The 21,199-nt window shown below is 52.8% G+C and overlaps 1 protein-coding gene across 1 annotated transcript; it reads left to right on the top strand.

Moving 5' to 3' along the window:
- Positions 1–10,020: 10,020 nt before the first annotated feature.
- On the top strand, positions 10,021–20,532 carry SLC34A1 (solute carrier family 34 member 1). Its single transcript, XM_032594962.1, has 12 exons — positions 10,021–10,129; positions 10,280–10,429; positions 10,519–10,647; positions 10,719–10,862; positions 11,791–11,902; positions 12,027–12,222; positions 12,307–12,402; positions 17,254–17,323; positions 17,597–17,764; positions 18,784–18,900; positions 19,001–19,125; positions 19,806–20,532. The coding sequence occupies exons 1-12, from the start codon at positions 10,021–10,023 to the stop codon at positions 20,307–20,309; spliced, it is 1,920 nt and encodes a 639-aa protein (XP_032450853.1). The 3' UTR covers positions 20,310–20,532.
- The last annotated feature ends 667 nt before the right edge of the window (positions 20,533–21,199 follow it).

The raw sequence follows: 21,199 nt of genomic DNA, 5'->3' as shown, positions 1-21,199 counted from the left end.
AAGAGAAGGGTATTTTCCTAAAACTGGCAGATCCTTCAGGCAAGCCCCCCCCTTCACCCACCCCTGCCCTTCTGAAGCCCCAGCAGGGATGCCTATTACTCTTATGGACCAACAAATGTGATTGCCCCATGATAGAGGGGGTCATGGGTCAGGTGGAAGAGCCTTGATAGACATTAGCCCCTGGAGGGGGAGGAACATGCATATCAACTCAGGCCCCCAAGTTAGGCAGGCTCCATCCTTTATCTCATTTTTGTCTTCATGACAAAATAGCCTGGTGGGGATGAAACCAAGGCTACAGGAGAGGAAGTGACTAGTCTGGGATCCTGCAAAGAATTTGTTGCTGGAGCTTGACCAGCACACAGGCTGTCTGACTCAGGGACATACACCAGGGAGGACCCTGATGCTGTAGGAACCCCTTCTGGGAAGCCAGCACCCTCTGGGGGTGGGGTGGGGAAGGATACATTGAGGTGGCTGCTCTGGGGAGAAGAGCATAAAAATTAAAAATGCAGCATCTGACCCCAGCATTACCACCAGAGAATTACTCACTCCCGCGTACAGGGTCGCCCTCCCTGCAGGGGTGTCTATGACCTCAAAACTGGCAAACAGCCAAATGTGTGGGGTAACACAAAAGGTGGTAGCGTGTCTGTGTTCTGCAATACCACACAGCAGGTAAAGAATTGGGTACAGCATGTCCTTATGTGGAAAGTTCTCCAAGATGTGTTATTGTTGGTAAAAGAAAGTAGAGCAATGCACATGACATGACCACAAACATAGAGACACATGTATAAGTATATAGAAAGAATAGAGAATGCTCTAGAAAGACGCATGCCAAGCAGATAAAAATGGGGAGGGGACTAGGATTGGGAGGAGTAGTCAAAGGACACTTTCATTTTAGCTTTAATGTTTTTTAAAAGATGCTATTAAAAATAATTATAATATTTATTTATTGTTTAAGCAAGCTCTATTCTCAATGTGGGACTTGAACTCATAACCCTGAGATTATGAGTTGTATGCTTTATCCACTGAGCCAGCCAGGCATCCCTAAAGATAGTTATAATAGGGGTACCTGTGTGGCCCAGTCGGTTGAGTGTCTGACTTTGGCTCAGGTCATGATTTCATGGTTCATGAGTTCGAGCCCTGCATTGGGCTTGCTGCTGTCAGTGCAGAGCCCACTTCGGATCCTCTGTCCCCCTCTCTCTCTGCCCCTCCCCTGCTCATGCTCCCTCAAAAATAAATAAAACACTTTTAAAAACTAATAATTCTAAAAACACAAAGAATTTCCCAGGGCCACTTATTTGTCACACTGGGCCACCATCCCTTTCTCCAGAAGGAGAACCAACTCTTCCCTGGGGGCTTCAGCCCACCGGCCACCTTGGCCCACTTTGGCTGGCTGCTGTGTCCCTCTGCCACAATCCCCCAACATGTCCCCTGAAGCTGTCCCGGGCTGAAGGAGACCCAGTTCCCTCCTTCCAGTTCTTGTGCTCTCAGAATCCCTCAAGGTCCTGGGCCTTCACTGCAAAGATGGGGGTCCAGGCCCAGGGGCAAAAGTCACCACCTGGTCAACCCACAGGCCCTTTCAAAGCCACTGCATGGAGCTGGATTCCTTGGTGTTGGGAAAAGTAGTGGAGTTGCTTCTCCTCCCCCACCAGATGGGCAGACTGGAAGGGAGTTAGCCTATCCACCCAGCACCCAGTGTTAAGGAGGGGAGAAAACACACATCTGTTGACTGCTGTGCAGCTCCAGCACCCCCAGTTTACAGAGGACACAGGCAGAGAGAGATGTGACTACCTGGAGGACACCTGTGGGACCCAAGCCTCTAAGAGAGAAAACTTGCTACTTATCTCTGGTCCCTTACACTGTTGACAGTCTTAGACGTAAAGTAGTATGGGATGGGCACAGAGCGAGCACAGAGCATACGGTGACCTGGGTTCTGGGCCGGGGTGGGGGCAGGTAGAGGCACCAGTTCTCACCTGGAGCCCAGCTGTAAGTGCTGACGCAGCTGTGGGCGGATTCTTCCAGGGGCAGCCATTCCTACCTCCAAGAGCGAGAGCGCAAGGTGCACCCCGCAGGAGGCCTGGCCTGATGGTCAGGTGACTCCAGTTTCTGGGGGATTAGAGGCTGGAATTTAGCTTCCACAGAGAAAGAAATGCCCAGAGGGGAAGGAACACACACGGTTGGTTATACTGAATCAGAAGCATCCCAGGCCAGGCACAGGCCCATACCGCTACACAAAAACAGGGGGCACTACTGGTGTCCCTGGTGGTCCTGGCGGATCCAAGAGAAACAGAACATGACACGTGTGTGTTTTGTGATTCCTGTGTGGTCCATCTCAGCTCCTATCTGCAGAGAACTGGCTTGGGGATAAAACAGAGGCAGAAAGCCAAGGAGAAGCACCATAGAACCAGCCTCCCACCTCTAGGCCAGCCCAGAATGCTGACTGTCAGAATGAGGTCCTGGCCAGCTAAGAGGGGTGGGCAGCAGTAACCCCACTAGCCAGGTAGGCTACCGTCTTCCAGCCCTTCCGCTGAGGAGTTGAAGGAACCCAGCAACCAGACCCAAAACCTGGAGTATGGAGTATGGAACTGGAGCTTGGAACTGGGAGCCCAGACCCAGAGCACAAAGCCTGGAACTGGAACCTGAAGCCCAGACCCAGAAACTGGAGCCAAGAGCCTGAAATCTAAAAAATTAGAATCTGGAGGGGCACCTGGCTGGCTCAGTGGCTAGAGTGTGAGACTCTTGCTCTCCAGGTTGTAAGTTTGAGCCCCACATTGGGTGTAGAGATTAGTTAAAAAATAAAATTAAAAAAAATAATAATAACAAAATAAGAAGTAGAGTCTGGTATCTGGGATCAGGGGTTGCAGCCCAGAACCTAGAGCCCAATGCCAAGAAGCAGAGTCCCTGCTCTGCTGGATGTCAGATGCCCGAAACTGGAGTCAGGGGACTGGAGCTCGGATCCTGGAGTCCGGAACCCAGAGCTTGCACCTGAGAACTTATGGTACAGGGCCTACAGCTCCAGGCCCAGAACACGGAACTCAGGACCTGAAGTCTAAAGCCAGATCTCAAAGCTTCAGGTCTGGAACCTAGAAGCTGGAGCATGGGACTACCATCTGAGAGTGTGCTGTCCACAACCTCACCCTCAGGCCTGGTCCCTGAGGCCAGCATGAAAGCACAGAGCTGGAGCCACATGAGGAAGGGAGCTTCAGGGGAAGAGCTGATTTCTGAGAAAAGCCCAAAGCAACCTCAGCTCTTTTGGCCACAGACTTTGGCCTCATCAGTCAATGAGTGACTGGTGCCTGGGCCACCAGGATTAAACATTACACAGGGCACTTATCCCCCAAACAAGGATGGGGCATCCTCAGGTCAGCTGCCCCTGCCCTGGATCCATGGATCTAATGTAATAGGGCATGGGGCACCCAATCTGGAAAATGGGGCTTAGATGGGATAACATCTGCTAGGCAGCTCAGATTGAAGTCCAGACTGTCCAAGACAGGACAAAGTCGAGACAGCCAGAGAGGGGTTGCTCTGTTTCCTAAGGGGAGGTGGCAGGTGGCCCCTACTATGTCACCAGCCCATTGGTGATGCCTTGACCACACATACAGAGAGGATGCACCCGTGTGTGTGTGATGCACACACACGTCTGTGTCTGTGTACAGTGGGGCTGGCCTGAATAATTGGATGGAATATTCACTGCTGTGTCCACAATATGCAGCAGCATGCTGACTCATAGTGGGCTTTTATGTTGGTGGAACAAACATGCTGGTTCAAAGAGGCAGGAGGAGCCCTGTTGTGGGATTATAGTGGTCGTTAGTTCTCTCAAAAAAATCTAGTTCATGGAGGGATGGTCTGGAATGTTCATTTTTCTTCCCTTGGTTGTCCTCAAACTTTAGGTCCTGCAGGAAACTTACATGCAGAAAATTGAGTGTATTTAGAGACCAAATGGATCTTAGCCGAGGACTGGAGAAACAGCGGGTTGTGCCAACTTTCACAGCTTGCTCCATTCCCGGACCAAGCACTTGTTCTTGGGATCATTCTCTCCTCTTCTCAGCAGTCGTGTCACTCCCAGAGAAATTGTTTTCATTGGCATGATCAAATTCACTATCTGTCAGTCTGTCACATTCACGTTGGCCATGCTGTCTCAGCTCCCACCTCCTGCTCATTCCCAACCCCTTGCAAGCTGCCCCCGCCCCCAGCACTCTCCCAGGACAGCTTGCCCAGGTCACTACATCTGCTCCGTTCTCACATTACCCAACATCTCTGTGGCATCTGACCCGGCTTATCATGGTATATCTCTCAAAACTGGGAGATAACCCTGGCTTCTAGGGCATCTGCTTTTCTGTTTTTCTTCCTAATCCCTGTCGTACCTGTCGGTTTCCTCACAGGAGTCCCCCCCACTTTTTTTGCCCTCCCTCAAAGGTGGATGCTCCTCTGGACTCAGCCCTGGGCCCCATCTCTCCTCCATGTGCATATTCTCCCTTGGAGGGTATCATCACAGGCTCTGCCTGAGGCCCCTGAGGCAGGCAAGATGCCAAGTCGCTCTGGGCCCCAAGGCCATGACAAGATGCTGGTTTCAAACTGGACAGGTGTGAAAAGAGAGAGGTGACCTAGTCAGAATTGCATCTTGAAAAGATGACTGGCTGCTGTTTTTGGAGACCGGATTGGAGGGCACAAGGGCAGAAGCAGGGAGAACATTCAATGAGAGATGGTGGCCCTGACCAGGGAGGAGATGAAAGGCTTAGGGAGTTCCCACAGAAGGGAAATTGGGGGTATTGGGTGATGGGTGAGTGACAGGAGGTGGAGGTGGAGGACACGTCAAAGAAGCCTGCTCTGTTTCTGGCTCAGATCGATGGACCACATGCTGCTACTGAGGCTGGGAACGTGCAGGAGGCCCTGTTTGGGGTAAGGAGCACGTCGTGTGCTTCAGACTCACAGATCCAACTGCTCACCTCAGACTCAGTCTGTACAGACGGTTCTTGGCATCTTCCCTCCCAAACTGCTCCTCCTCCTGGGTGCCATTTCTCACTGTGAGACACCACCCACCACCCAGGCTCCAGGCCCAGAGGTCTGGGAGAAGCCATGGCCAGAGTGCAGGTGGGCAGACAGGGCAGGAGTCATCGTTCAGGGGGACACGCGCAGTCTGTCTCCGACAGGGAAGAGACAGGAGGTGAGCAGGAGGGGGATGAGATGAACAGAGGACCAGAGTCTTGGTTGCCTTCTCCACTGCTCTCAGAAGTCTCGAAACCCAATCTGGTCAGCTCCCAAGTTTCGGTGCTCTTACCAGCACTTAGCAGTCCCCCCACCAATATACGTGGAAGCAGCCACTGTTCATAGCATTTTGTAATTATATCTCTTGCTGCATTTGATTGATAACTGCCTCTTTCACTAAGCCCCAAGCTTTATGCGAGCAGGGAAGGTGGACTTCAAAATTATCAAAGATCCTAGCTTTATTAAAAAGAAGCACCCTTGGGGCACCTGGGTGGCTCAGTCAGTTAAGTTTCCAACTCCTGATTTTGGCTCAGATCATGATCTCACCATTTGTGAGTTTGAGCCCTGAATCTGCGCTGACAGCACGGAGCCTGCTTGGGATTCTCTCTCTCCCTCTCTCTCTGTCCCTCCCTTGCTCTCTCTCTCTCTCTCAAAATAAATAAAATAAACTTTAAAAAAAGTATCACCCCTAGTTCATAAGGAACACCTTGGATATAGCTGTTCCTGCTTAGGATCTGACCTAAGGCAGGGGAGAGGAACAGGGCCTATGGTAGAGGTCCCTGGACCCACTGTGGGTTGGGGGCGGGGGGGGGGCGGTGTGTGCTTGGACCCAGACAGCCTTTGAGCCCAATATGACTTTAACAGGGTTTCTGAGCCCGGGGCGCCTGGGAGGCTCAATCAGTTAAGTGTCAGACTTTGGCTTAGGTCATGATCTCACGGTTTGTGGGTTTGAGCCCCATGTCAGGCTCTGTGCTGAAAGCTCGGAGCCTGGAGCCTGCTGTGGATTCTGTCTCCCTCTCTCTTTCTCCCTTCCCCCACTTACGCTCTGTCTCTCTTTCTCTCAAAAATGAATAAACATTAAAAAATATATTAAAAAAAAAAACAGGGTTTCTGAGCCAAAGAATGATTCCAACACAAGAACTTAGCAATGATTGCATTTCCCTGGCTCAGCGAAACCCCTCCTATCCATGCACGAACCCGTCTTACCCAAATCACTCACTCCAGTTTGGAGAGGTTCCGGGACACACAAATGTTCACTACATAAGTTACGATTCATGACAGGACATGATGCAACTGACACTGAGTATAAGAACACAAGAAAGGGCGCCTGGGTGGCTCAGTCGGTTGAGCGTCTAACTTTGGCTCAGGTCATGATCTCGCAGTCAGTGAGTTTGAGCCCCGCATTGGGCTCTGTGCTGACGGCTCAGAGCCTGGAGCCTGCTTCGGATTCTGTGTCTCCCTCTCTCTCTGCCCCTAACCCGACTCGCATTCTGTCTCTGTCTCTCTCAAAAATAAATAAACATTTAAAAAAATTTATAAAAAGAACACAAGAAAAGTAACATGTGATGGTAGATGGAAAAAGAGCAAGATGCAGTCTTTCATAGACAATAACACTCAAATAGGTTAAAAAGGCATAGAGAAAAGGATGAAAGGCAGTATTGTTACAACAATGTTTCTGAGAAGCAGGATTGTTTTTCTTTTCCTTTTTCTATAAATGAAGACCTTTCTAATAAGCACCAGGTGGCTGATTGCCCCAGTTCTCCATAATCTCCCAGAACAAGCCATAAGAATGTATGGTTGATTTTCCAAACTATGGCACTTTTTAAGTGAATGGGGACTTTGGGCCAACAGTCATAAGCCAGGACTTGACCAGGCAAACCAGGATTTATGGTCACTCTACCCAAAACCAATCCCAGCTGCATCTCTGCTTCCCACCCCTCCCCGATCCTCTGGGGATTTTGTGGCCTAAACTGACACAGCCACAATGTGGTGGAGCCGGGTGGGATCCAAACCCGGGCTAGCCTCATTCTCTGCTCTTAACCATTCAACAGAAAGTCCATTGTGAACACTACCCAGAGGACAACTCCACAATGCTCTGCAAATTAAGGATGAACTACTTAACCCTTATGACATTAAAGGGGAACTGTGCAGAAATGTCCATCTACCTTGATAGGAAAGGCTGGGTCTGTGTCACCCTAATAAATGTGAGATATTGAGTAGGACTGTAACTCAGAGGATCCTGAGCGATCAAAGTGCAACTAGTGAGCAAAAGGAGTTGTTGACCTGAAATAGGGCTGAGAATCTAGAGGAGGTGGGGCCATTCCCTTGGTTGGGACACTGCAGCCATCCCAGAGACAGTGAGAAGGGCACAAGAGCGTGAAGAGAATTCACATGCTGAGGGACTCTTCTAGGCACTGAGATGGGTCAGTTAGTTCATTGACTTCAACTCACTGCAAAGGAGGTGCCGATTGCCATTTTACAGGTGAAGTGACTTGCCTCGCACCCCAAGCTGATTCAGGGATTTTAATGACCAGGAGAGAGCTAGCCTTGCCAATCTTGGCTCAGCATAGAGTAGGAACTCAACTCATGTTGTTAGGAATGGATGGATAGACAAGTGGCTGGCTGGCTGGCTGGCTGGCTAGGTGGGTGGGTGGATGGATGGATGGACGGATGGACAGACGAATGGATAATGTTAGACAGGTTACTCAGACAGTTGCCTAAGCTAGATCTTGAATGGAACCCACTACTGCTGGATCTGTTAAATCCCACTCCTTTAGAAGGAAGCTCCCTTCTCATCTATTTTGTGACTCTGGGGCCCCATTCAGGCTCCACAGCCCCAAGAAAGGGAAACAAGTTTCTCAAAGGCTCCCTAAGGGCCCTTTCTGGGTTTCAGGAGTTCTGGAATAGATCTCATAGAATCATCAGCTTCTGAATCTAGATACTCAACTGTCATATATTTCTCCTTTCTCCCACTCTCTTCCTCACCCATTCCACTGCCCAAGTTATCCTGGGATGCATCTTCTCCTCCCCATCCCTCCCCATATCCACCTGATTCAGACCTCATCATCTCTTCTCTGGACCATCCAGCCTCTTAACTGGCCTTTCTACTTCCAGAATCACCTCCTTTGACAGACAACCACGCCAAAGGGACCATTCTAAAATGAAGACCAGGTCCTTCCTGATCTGGTCATTCTCTCAGATGCATCCTGGATTTGTAGTCATGTACTGAAGACCCTCCCTGACTCAATATTATGCAGCCTTTCTGGGTTTCTCTCTTATTACGTCCTCTATCACATGTTCCCTCTCCTTCAAGTGTCCCCCAAGACCTGCAGACAGACTCACAGACATCCAGATGCATGGCAAGGCTACAGAGCATTTGGGTCACTCCGTGTGGTGTCCTGTCAGGCCAAGCATGAGGGGAAGGGGCTGGAGCCATGAAATCCCTGTGGGGACCCTGGGAACAAAGTGCCTGAGTGGCATCAGGGTCTCTGCCTGGGGAAAGGAGATGTGTCTGTGCCCTAGCTGGGTCTCTGTCTCTTTCAGCCAAAGTTTCTGTGTAGGGGAAGGGAAAGCCTGACCACAGACTCCCCCAGCAGAGCTGACGATTAGTAATTAACTGGGAGGAATCTCAGGGGTGAGGTTAATTGGGGAACAGGGAGGGTAGCTAGGGTTTTGGGACTTTGCCCTTGACCCAAGGGTATAAAGGGGAGGGTCCCAGCTCTTTCTCAGGCCCCTGGGGCTTCCTTAAGCAGCCAAGCAGGAGCTGAAACACAGAACCCCCAAGGTAAGCCCAGGGCCCCCTGTCCCAAACCCATCCCCAAGTCTTAGTAGGAAATAGCCCATCACCTCCACTCCCTCACCTCTGTCCTAACTGTGCTTCCCCTTTCTGCACCCATAACATCTCAGTCTCAGTCCAGCCTGGCTCAGTCCAGCCTGGCTTACTCCCCTAAAGTAAAAAGGACTCGTGCTCTACCAGGGCTTGGAATTCAGGCCAGCCCCTCACCTCCACCACAACAGCCAGGGGCCCTTGGGACATTATAGGGGTGTAAGGATATGTGTTGCTAGTGCAGATTGGCACTCCTACCCCATCAACCAAGAACTCCTGGTGCAGTTGAGGGTGTGCCTAAAGTGAGCCGAGGGCTTCCCAGACTTGGGGATAACAAGGGGGGAAACCTCCTTACCTAAACCAGTCCTGGTCTGAGACTCATTCATGAGAGAAAGGCCATCTGGCAGGGAGGGAGGTAGATGGGGAAAGAAGTTCATTTGCCGGGGGAACCCAGGAACTTGGGATCCAGGCCAGTGGACCCTCCCCCAGGTGTATGTCCAACTGGTCCCATGAGCAAGCAGGTGTCCATGGCTCCTCACTGCTCTCAGGATGGTCCAAACTCCTCCTGCATGTGCAGACTTGGCCCACATCTGCAACCTCTGCCAGTACACATGTTTCCAGGTCCCCTCCAGCTGCAGGGCATTCTCATCTCCTTCCAGCCCAAGGGGAACTCCCACTCCTGTTTCATTTCAGCTTGATCGTCTGCTCTCTCTTCCCTCAAGAGTCCACCCCCTGCCACGGGGCACTCTGGTAGCACCTGTATCTGTCACTAGAACACATGTCCCCATTGCCACTTGCCATCTATTTGAAGGCTTATTTCATTGACATCTATCTCCCCGTGAGACTTTGAGCTTTTAGGAGGCAGTTCTCCTTGTATTTATTTAGTTAGTTATGTTAGTTAGTTTAGTTTAGTTTAGTTAGTTATGTACCCCATCATCTAGCTCAGTGTCTGGGATAGAGTAGATGCTCAATTAATACTTGCTGAATGACAGAATAAATGAATCTGGGCTGAGCACCTGAGTATGCATCTCTGAGTATATGTGGGGGTGGAGGGTATACTTCACTGAGTGTGTGTTTGGGATTTACACACCATGGGTGTTTGTGCATGTAAGTATGCAGGTACGGATGTTGAGGGGTGGTGTGTATGTGTAAGTTTCAGGACACAGTAGTTGTCATTCAGTGTTGCTGTGGCCCCACTGTGTGTGCCCAGGATGATGTCCTATGGAGAGAGGCTGGGGGGCCCGGCTGTCTCCCCACTCCCAGTCCGAGGGGGACACATGATGCATGGGACAGCCTTTGCCTATGTGCCCAGCCCTCAGGGTGAGTGCTGCTGCCATCCCTGGTCCCTGTGTGCCCCGAGTTGCTCACATCCCTGGTGAGATCTCCATCCCTCTGCCTCTCCCCCCCACCCCCAGCCAACCCTGCCTGTCCCAGGGCTTCTGAGAACTGCTGACCAGCCTCCCTCCCCAGTTCTGCACAGGATCCCAGGGACCTCCACTTATGCCTTCCCCAGCCTGGGCCCTGTGGCCCTTACTGAGCACAGCTGCCCCTATGGGGAGGTTCTGGAGTGCCATGACCCGCTGCCTGCCAAGTTGGCCCTGGAGGAAGAGCAGAAACCAGGTGGGCCTGGGAAGGGGGTGGACAGCAGGGGCATCAGCCATCAGTGCCCTAGACCCTGGCCTCTGTGCTCATGGCTGGCCCATCTCCAGAGCCTGGGCTGGCCCAGAAGCTGCGCCGGGCTGGCATGACACTCCTCAAGGTGCCACTGATGCTCGCCTTTCTCTACCTCTTCGTCTGCTCCCTGGACGTGCTCAGCTCTGCCTTCCAGCTGGCTGGAGGTAGGGCCAGAGGAGGGGATCAGGGCAGGGTTCCTGAAGGGCATCAGGCAACACTGGCTCATGCTCCCCAGGGAAGGTGGCTGGCGACATCTTCAAGGACAATGCCATCCTGTCCAACCCAGTGGCAGGGCTGGTGGTTGGGATCCTGGTGACTGTGCTGGTGCAGAGCTCCAGCACCTCCACGTCCATCATTGTCAGCATGGTCTCCTCCGGCTGTGAGTTGGCTCACCAGGGCTAGGGAAAGAGCATGGGGGCTGGGTGTGTGGATGGGGGCTGAGGTGGTGTGTCAGGACCAGGAGGCTGGTGGGGGGGGGGGGGGGGGGGGGGGAGGGACAGGTTGCTAAAGGTAAAGGGCAGAGCTCCAGCATCAATCACCCTGTCCTCCAAGTCAGGGCCAGGAGTCTCAGCCAGGAGGGGTGCCCCAAGATCTGGAAAGGGTGTCAGATGGGGAGTACAGCCCCAGGAAGGCTTAGCTCCACATCACCGCACAGTTCCTTATTCTATCAGTCGGGGAAAAGGAACCTGCTAGAGATATACATATGATTTATTGCAAGGAATTGGTATACATGATTGTGGGGCTGGCTAAGCAAGGCCAAAAGCCATGGAGCAGGCTATGAGGAAGGGCAGACTGGAACTCTTGGGCAGAAGCCAACGCTGGGTAGCCTCAATTTTGCTCGTAAGGCCTTTTATCTCATTGGACGAAGCCCACTCAGGTGATCAAGGATAATCCCCTCTATTTAAAGTCAACTGGTTGTAGAAGTGACTCAAATCTGCAGAACACCTTCACAGCAACATCTAGACTGGTGCTGGGTTGAAGACTGAGTACTATGGTCTAGCCAAGTTGACACACGGCACTAACCATCACACTCGTGCACATGTGCACGCACAAGCACAGATATTCATTTGCATACAAGTCATGTGCCTTCATCTGCATATGTGCACATGCAGTGCATGTGTTCACATGCATGCACACATATAGCATGTGCCCATAGGAACCTGTGACACCAAGGCTGGGCAGCATCATGGCAGGACTGCCCGATGGGGGCTGGGACATGGGTAGTGAACCTGGAGGGATGTGTTGTGGGGACAGAAGCTGAGTGGCTCTCACATAGTTAGTTAGGAGGTCCTCTCTTCTTCTACCAGTGCTGGAGGTGAGCTCTGCTATCCCCATCATCATGGGCTCCAACATTGGCACCTCTGTCACCAACACCATTGTGGCCTTGATGCAGGCAGGGGACAGGACTGACTTCCGGCGGTGAGGGGGTAGAGTGGTGAGGGGCCTGTGTTTGTCAGGGGAGGGTGGTCCCAGGTGCCAGGAGCCCCCAGCCGTAAGTGCATCCCGGCTCTGGCCTGCCCTGCAATGTGGCCTCCCTGCCTAGGGCCTTCGCGGGGGCCACGGTGCACGACTGCTTTAACTGGCTGTCAGTTCTGGTCCTGCTGCCCCTGGAGGCTGCCACTGGGTACCTGCACCATGTCACTGGACTGGTGGTTGCCTCCTTCAACATCCGTGGCGGCCGTGATGCCCCTGATCTGCTCAAGATCATCACAGAGCCCTTCACCAAGCTCATCATCCAGGTGGGGGCAAGGTTGGCACGGGGTGGGGGCCGGGGGATAGTAAGGACTCCTCTCTCACTCTCCCCACCCACATCTTGCCCACAGCTGGACAAGTCTGTGATTACCAGCATTGCCACCGGTGACGAGTCCCTGAGAAACCATAGTCTCATCCGGATCTGGTGCCACCCAGACCCCATGGAGGTGAGTCTCAGGTCTAGCCCCAAGTAATGTTATGCTGATTCCTTCCAGTCTCACACTGACTTTAGGCAGCTATTACCAATCAACTAGAGTCAGCATGTAATTGATCTAGCCCAGTGGTTCTCAAAGTATGGACCAGCAGCCTCTGTACCACCTGGGAACATATTAGAGCTACAAAGTATTCAGCCCTTCCCTAGACTCTAAAAAAACACTTGGGGCGGGGGGTGGCATGCCTATGTTTCAACAAGTCCTCTAGGTCTGCTCCATGCTCAAGTTTGAGAACCACTGGTCTAGCTCAACCTTCTGGTTTCACAGGTAGAGAGAACAGGCTTCAAGAGGCTGAGACACTCAGAGCCTGTCCTGCCGGTTCAGGGCCCTGTGTGCAGGCCTAGCAGTGTGGGGCTCTCTCCCCCCAACTAGGGTGCCAGGGAGACTAGTGATTCAGCTCTGCTGTGTTTGGGGACCCAGGTAATGGGGGGAGGGGTAGGGAAGGTGGAGAAGGATGCCTTGGAAAGCCGGACAAACAGGAACAAGACAAGAGGGCCACGTGGAGACCTCACTGGAGACACAACAGCCACTTGTGCTGACATAGGGGTTCCTCCCCCTGGAGACTGCCACAGGCATGTGTCTGCTTGTCCTTTTGCACCGTTTCCCTGCCCAGAATGAAGATATTGATTGGAAATTTGTGGACCTGCCATTACACCAGGCTAACAAGGAAGCAGGCAATTAGCACACTTTCTCACTCAGCCATAAAAAAGGAAATGCTTCATCAAAACCATAATCCACAGTATTTGCTTCTCCCTAATTATCACATATAAGAAGAAACTCCATTTGGAACAAGATATAAGGAAAGCTGAAGCCAAAGGCGTAGCACAGCCTGGCCCCCTCATCCTTCCTACTTGCTACTTGATGTTACCGGCCCTTTATCTCAGCGTGAACAGAGAAGATCCTTTCAACCCTGCCCTATGAGGTTCCTTTGCATCTGAGTGGTGCACAGCTCTGTTTCAGTCCTTCTGAGTGTTCAAGGCAGTTTGACATCAAAAAGCCCATACGGGCAGCTCTTACACTGGCTTTGTGACCCCTCTAACACAGCGCCACCTTCTCACCCACCCTCTGGGCCCTCTCTCAGCTCTCTGAATTGCCCAAATCCTCTCTACTTCATAGCAGAATCTGGACGACAGAGAAATCACACGGTTTGATCTTCACACAAAACAAACCATGCAAGGGAGGTCCTGAGCTGTGGAGTTCCTCTCTTGCTCTGAAATCCCCGTTGCCCACCTGCAGCTGCATTCAGCAGGTCTCCCCTTGTAATACGTACACCAGACATAACCCTGTCCCGATGGGATCCTCACAAAACGCTGGCGAGGTGGACATGAGTATCCCATCTTCCACAAGAGGAACTTGACGCCAACTGACGTGAAGTAACCCACTCAAGTTCACGTGGCGGGGGCTGGCCTCACTGCTCCTGCTGCCACTGGCCTGAGCACTGGTTTCTCATCCCAGCTCTCCCAGGAGAACTTTTCTTTAAGAGCAGTATCCAGATGGGATTTCCCTGGCTTGGAGAGTAGCTGAGGGGTGGGATCCAAGCTCCCTGTTCTCACCCTCTCTCTAGGTCAGATCCTGTGGAACATGGCTCCGCAGCCACGTGCTTGCTCTTGCTGTGTGTGCTGGTGGTTTCTGCTGCACCAAAGACTTGAATTTTTCCTTTGGCCACCGAATCTCCCTTCCAACCTGTCCTCGTGGCCTCCAGCTTTCACCAAACTGGACCCAACCTCACCCAAAACAGTCTCCAAGGAACGAAGTCACCAAAGACAGCACTGGGAGTCTGAGACGGTGGAAGAAAACCCAGAGGCAGTTTTAGTGTCCCAACACCTCTTGACACTCCAGGGACCTAACACTGTCTTGGAAAATTACCTTCTTATGTACTTATCCTATGGATTGTCAACCATACTCTCCTGGTCTAAACGAGCATCCTTTGAAGACTTGCAATGGGGAAACAGGATTTATCACTTGCCCATTTTATAGTTGAGGAAACTGAGGCTCAGAGAGGCTTGCAGAGGTCCATGCCATTGAGGTAGGATGAAAATCCTGGTGGAATCTGGAGCCCATGCTTCTGAACCCCCATCTCACTGGCTCTTCCAGAAGCCAGCCTGGTGTTCCATCATATGTGTCCATTCCCCGCTCTGCCCACCAGGCCTGAATGCCACCAGACAACCACAGCCACCCAGAGACTGCTCCCGAGTGGTAGGTACTGCTCTAAAAAGGATTTCTCCTCTTTGCCACCAGACGGCGCTGCTGGCACGGTGATTTCTGCTTCCAGAAAAACAAAGACCCTAGAGCTCCCCTAACCCTGCAGGCTGAACAACAGCACAGGCCCACATCCTGTGCGTTTCTCTCCAGGGGAAGGATTTCTGGAGCCTGGCAGTCTTCTGTGAGCTTAATCTCAGAGGTGCTTCCTTAATTTGGGGTGTCCCTACAGGCACTTAGATCCTAACTCTCTTCCAAGATTCCTCAATACTAGGTGGGCAGCATCATAAAACTCACACTGTAGGAAAGGAAATTGAGGCCCAGAGAGCTTAAGTGTTCCAGGATCACAGAGCTGGGAGTGGCTGAGCTGGGATCTCAGCTTAGGGCTGCCTGGTGCTCATTTATTCTGTTCTTCCCACAAAGTTCACCACCCCCACCACACCCCCAGGCCCAGGCAGGATGGGCACATCTAGGGATATGTCCCAGACCCTGGGCTGCCCAGTTCTTTATCTAGGCTAGAGGTCCCACCTTCTGGACAAGGAAGCCCTGGGCCTGCTCCCTCCCCTCCCTCAGTACCTACCCCCAGCCTGACTGTGCAGTCTACCCACTCTCTGGCCTCCCCACTCTCCTACTTCTCTCTTGCCCTTTACAGTCTCTGGATTCCCCTCTGTGAGCTCAGCCAGAACGACACAATCCCAGGCATGAAGGTCAAGGTTCAAAACCCTCAAGGCCTTAGCCCTGAGTCTTGCCCTGCCCTGATACAGCCAGCCCTGAGTGGGACCCCAGTGAAGTTCCTCCCTTAAGAGATCCATAGGCCCAGCCAGGTCAGTGGGGCACAAGCTGGTCAGGTATGCATTCATCTCAGGGGTCATCTGCCTCCCAGGGTTCCAGGCTGGCCCATGAAGATCCTCCCCAAAAGGGCCAGGATCCTCAGGCACACGTGCAGGAGTCATTGATCCTGACCTAGGAAGTCAATCTCACGCAAACACATACACATCCACCCTTCCCATCATGCAACCCTGAATGGGCCCAGGGACGGAGGGGGGTCTAATCCGTATTAGGAGGCACAATTTACTGAAGACTTGTTATGGCATAAGCCTGCAGACAGCACTTCACACACATTTTCTCCTGTAACCTTTATAACAGCTCTTTGGCTATCCTGCTTTAAACAGGTACAGAGAGGTGACATGACTTGCCCCAGGTAGTTGGTGTTAAGAAACAGGACTTGCTCAGATCTGCCGGACAGCAAACACATGGCTCTCTCCCATCACTCTCTTGGCCTGCTTTTCCAACACAGCCCGACAGAGAGTATTCTCTCCTGGTTTCTCAGTTTGCACTTCTGGCTTGGGTTTGAGGGTGCCCCAGGCCCCAGGTGTGGCTAGCTGGAACACAGATGAGCACAGTGCCCCACTCACAGTGACACATGTCACTAAAATAAACCTGATTTAAAGCCAGACACCAGAAATATTTCTTACTATTATACATTTTATAAATGACACAGTTCGGAATAAACCCCAAAGAAGCTGCAACATTGAAGGGCCAGTCCCGCACCTGAGATGCTACCCTCAGCACAGGGGAGGTCCGGGGTGGGGGTGGGAGGCAGAACTCCCTGGGGACTGGACCAGGGCCCCTATCAGCTCCCAGAAAGGCAGAATGTGTATAAGGAAAATTTGTAGCTCTTGTGTTCTGCCTGGGGCCCTGGGAGTAACTGCCTATTTCTGGGGCTCAGTTCCTCCTTTGTGAGATGGTTTCTCCCCATCCGAGCCCAGCCCACTTTCTCTTTTCAAGGCTAGAATCCTGAGGGAAAGGTAAGGCACCCCAGTTGCATGAAAAAAAAATGATAATTCCTCAATCCAGTGAGGCTGCAAATTAGTGGCCCTCACAGGATTGTAAAGTATGTGGTTTCTCTTGTAAAATTGGGCCATTTGGCCATGCTGGGCTGTATCCTTGGATGGTGACAGAGGCCTGGGCCTGCCTGGCTCTGGGCTCTTTGAATTGGGGGGAGGGGCTCCAGAAACTCCCCTCACTTCACTGACAGTAGGTGGGGGATGGAGAAAGGGTGGGGCCTGGACTTCTCTCCACCGGTGGTTCCCCCACTCCCTGCACCCCAACATCCCCCCGTAAGGATTTGAGCGAGAGGACAATGGGGCTTGGGCTGATGGTGCCTCAGGGGAAAGGATGGGGCACAGACACTGGGGAAGAGGGAGGCACCAAGAGACAGACTGATAATAAAGAATGGGGAAAGGAGAGTTTTCAGAAGGAGGGCCATGGTCAGTAGCACCCAATGCCAAGGAGAGGTAGAAGGAAACAAGGACAAGAAGCCACGGGATCAGGAGGCTGCAGGCTCCAGTGAGAGCCAGATCAGCAGAGTGATAGCACAGAACATTCAGAGGACTCACCACGGCCATATTCTTGTGTGGCAGGTGTTTTCATCCCCACCTCTCCAGCGGAGGAGACAGGCTCAAAGAAGACAAGCAAGCTGTCCAAGGGGACGTAGCCAGGAGGCCCACTTCCATCCCCCCATCCCCCACCTCTTCCTAACCCCCACCTTATCCCCAAGGCCTGCTGCATTTTCCTAAATTCTAAGTCATGCTTCTCTTAATCTAGGCTCCCACTCCCATGCCCAGGACAGAGGCCAATACCAGCTGGACCCTTGGAAATGCCACCATGGAGAAATGTGAGTGTCTGCATCATGGGAGATGTTTGGCATGGCAGGGGCAGAGCCGGGCAGAGGAAGGGCTGTCCCCAACCTGGCCACTGCTGCTATCAGCCTCAGGAAAGCCAGCTATCAATCAGCCCAGCTCATGGGCTTGGGTTAGGCCCTGCTGTTGAGGCTGAAGTAGCCTGAAGTGGGGCCTTAGACTCCATTCCCAAAAGGGTACTAGAGGTGGGATGCTGGGAAGCAGCTGTGGGTGTTCAGCTCTCAGCAGCCTGACACCTCTTCTGCCAGGCAACCACATCTTCGTGGACACAGGGCTCCCTGACTTGGCTGTGGGGCTCATTCTGCTGGCTGGCTCCCTAGTGCTCCTATGCACCTGCCTCATCCTCCTCGTCAAGATGCTCAACTCTCTGCTTAAGGGCCAAGTGGCCAAGGTCATTCAGAAGGTTATCAACACTGGTAAGCCCCAGGAACTGGGTGTGTGGGCCCCAGGATGGGCCCTTCCAAATCTCACTAAGTCCCACTTGCTATGTGGTCTGGGTAAAGCTCTGCCATCTCTGAGCCTCAGTTTCTCCCTGTGAACAAAGAAGAGGTTGGGCCAGGTGATTTCTAAGGACCCTGAGGTGCTGGCAGCTGGGGACCTGTGGCTGTCTCTGGCTGTGGTTCCATTCTAGCAGGTGGCTCTAAACAGATCCTCAGAGGCCACCAATTCATTCAACAGATATTTATTCAACCTGTGTGCCCAAGCATGGTTTAGTGCCAAAGATACAGAGGTGAGCCCCAGAAGTGAATCCTACCCTCAGGGGGCTCACAGGCCAGAGGGGGAGATGGATATACAATGAAAAATAAATGACTGAGTGGGGATATATTCAGATAGAGAAGTTACTGCTGAGAAGAAATCAAAAGTGACAAACATACAGTATGGAAGATACCTCTTTCAATGGGTGGTCAGAGGCCTCTGTGAGGAGGCTGAATGAGGAGTAGTAGTCAGATGTGTCTGAAGAGTGAGCCAGGCAGAGAGAGGTCAGTAAGGTAACAGGGTGGAGCAGGTCACAGGGTCCCCACAAGCTGTGCTCAGAGCCAGGACTTAATAAGGGTAATGGGGCCACTTTTGGGTTAAGGGTTGGGGCAGGGGAGTGACACCACCTGATTTTCATTTTAAACTGCATTTCAAACTTTTGAGACGCTGCCTGGCACCAGCAGAGGCTAACAAATGCTGGAATAAGGTACATCTATGGGAGCTTAGGGAAGCAAGAAACAAAGTCCGCCAGAGGGCCAGGGGTCAGGGAGGGCTTTTCAGCAGCCATGATATCTGATATCATGTAGGAGGACTATAAGTGGAAGCCACTGCAGTTGAGCAGGGGACTGACAAGACCCCACTTGGAAGCTGGTATCCAATACCTCCTCCCTAAGAAAGGTCCTGGCTACTCTCCCAATGCCCTCCTACTGACCCTGCTGGGATGGGGGTGTCCTCGTAGACTTCCCCGCCCCCTTCACCTGGGCCACAGGCTACTTTGCCATGGTGGTGGGAGCTGGCATGACCTTCGTTGTCCAGAGCAGTTCTGTGTTCACCTCAGCCATCACCCCACTCATTGGTGAGTGCCCCTGGCAGGGCAGGGTGGGGCAGGGTGGGCTGGCAGGGAAAGGGCTGAAGGAGGGGGCTGAGGAGAATCTGTCTTCTCTGTCTGGCCTCAGGCTTGGGTGTGATCAGCATCGAGCGGGCCTACCCCCTCACACTGGGCTCCAACATTGGCACGACCACCACAGCCATCCTGGCTGCACTGGCCAGCCCCAGGGAGAAGCTGTCCAGCGCCTTCCAGGTGCGCCTAGGAGGGTGCCTGCCAGGGGCAAGACAGGGCTGGGACTGGGGTGTGGCACCTGACCCAGGGTGGGACATCATGTAACAGAGTTTTTGACTGCCTACTAGGGGCTGCCCACCATGCCAGGCTCTGGAAACTATACAGGCCAAAGGAGACCGGGTGCCACCCCCAAAACCTTAGCATCTAATGGGTAGACATTACTCACATAATCACACCAATGACAGTGAGTGGGATTTGCACTCTGAAGAAGGGGTGCAGCGAGAGGGGGGCTGGCCCATTCTGAGGGATTAAGGACAAGTAGGGGGGGAAAGATGGCAAAGAGGTTGCTGTTCTAGGAGCAAAGAAGTAATGACAAACCTGAGGCTGGGGCCAGGGTTCGGACCAATAAGGATGACAGAGCAGCTGAGCCAGAAACTAGAATGAATCTTTTTACTGCTGAGTTTGGGCAGAATCTGTTGGGGAATTTGCAAGAGGGGTCAGTGGGGGAAAATGTGTAGAGTTAGGGCAGCATTTATTTACTACCTGGTCTGGAAGTGTTTCAGTATTATGCTAGGAGCACATCTGCCCTCTGGTGACTTTCGTGCTGCCTTTCCAGGCCAGGCTCCTATTATCTATCCCTGCCGGCCTGACAGGGAGCTGGAGCCATGCCCACCTCAGCCCCTCTGCCCTCTCCTCTACAGATTGCCCTCTGCCACTTCTTCTTCAACATCTCAGGCATCCTGCTGTGGTACCCAGTGCCCTGCACGCGCCTGCCAATCCGCATGGCCAAGGCGCTGGGCAAACGCACTGCCAAGTACCGCTGGTTCGCTGTCCTCTACCTCCTCCTGTGCTTCTTGCTACTGCCCTCGCTGGTGTTTGGCATCTCCATGGCAGGCTGGCAGGCCATGGCGGGGGTGGGTGCACCATTTGGGGCCCTGCTGGCTTTTGTGGTGCTCGTCAATGTCCTGCAGAATCGCAGCCCCAGACGCCTGCCCAAGTGGCTGCAGACATGGGACTTCCTGCCCCACTGGATGCACTCCCTGCAGCCCCTGGACCATCTTATCACCCGTGCTACTTTGTGCTGTGCCACTCCTGAGCCCCGCTCACCCCCGCTGCCCGCCAGGGTCTTCCTGGAGGAGCTGCCCCCTGCCACACCCTCCCCCCGTCTGGCACTGCCTGCTCGACACAATGCCACCCGCCTCTAGCCCAGACTGCCACCCAGGGCAGGGAAGGGCCTGTGCCTGGGGCCCACTGTAGAAGGGCAGAGGGGTGTCTCTGTGTACTCTGGGCACGGGCCTGTCCTTGTGCAGGTCCTCAGAGGTCTGGGCTCGTGTGACTGAGAGTCAGTGTGTGTGCATGTGTGGGCATGTTTGGTAATACTGTATGTCAGCCTGCATGTGTGAACTGATGCACCCGTGGAGGGCTGTGTGCAGGCTACAGGGTACCTGGGTATGATTTTGAGTCCTCTGCACACCAGGAGGCTTTGTTTGGAGGCCTGTGCTTGGTTCTCCTGGACACACAAGTCCGACTCAGTGGAGCAGGAGTAAGGTGGGTCTGAGGACAGGACCTGCAGCTGTTTGGTTGTGCATAGATGTGGGTGCCTGAGTCACTGGCTGAGTTCTCACCCTCCCTGTCACCTTCCTTTCTCTACTTGCCACTCTCCCCCTCACCCAGTTGTTCTGTGGCACCACTACAACCCCCTTTCCCAATACTGCGTGATGGAAAAGGAATTAAATTCTCATGCATTTATAAGTCTGTTTGCTTCCGTCTGGGGAGTGGGGGTAGACCACGGCTTGGGGTCCAGCAGCACTATTTCCTGCAAGCTCACCCCAACAATCCACTTAACCCTACCTTAATGAGCCAAACCAGATTCAGACTCTCTGGGAGTCCCCCCCTAGGGCCTGGGGCCACCCCCAAGGCAACCATAAGAAGGGCTCTCTGTATCATCCCCACCCACTCTCCCACCCTCCCCATCCAGCTGACTTCCTCTGGTCTCTCTCTGCCTCTGGACTTACCCACCTTACTTCCCCTTTCTGGGATAAGATTAGTGTTCCAGAAAACAAGTGACAGGTGGGGGCTTGTCGGGGGACACTGA

Source organism: Lynx canadensis, chromosome A1 (assembly GCF_007474595.2).
Source record: "Lynx canadensis isolate LIC74 chromosome A1, mLynCan4.pri.v2, whole genome shotgun sequence".
Classification (NCBI taxonomy): Eukaryota; Metazoa; Chordata; class Mammalia; order Carnivora; family Felidae; genus Lynx; species Lynx canadensis.
Note: the sequence above shows the minus strand (reverse complement) of the source record. Positions and strands in the feature narration are given on the sequence as shown.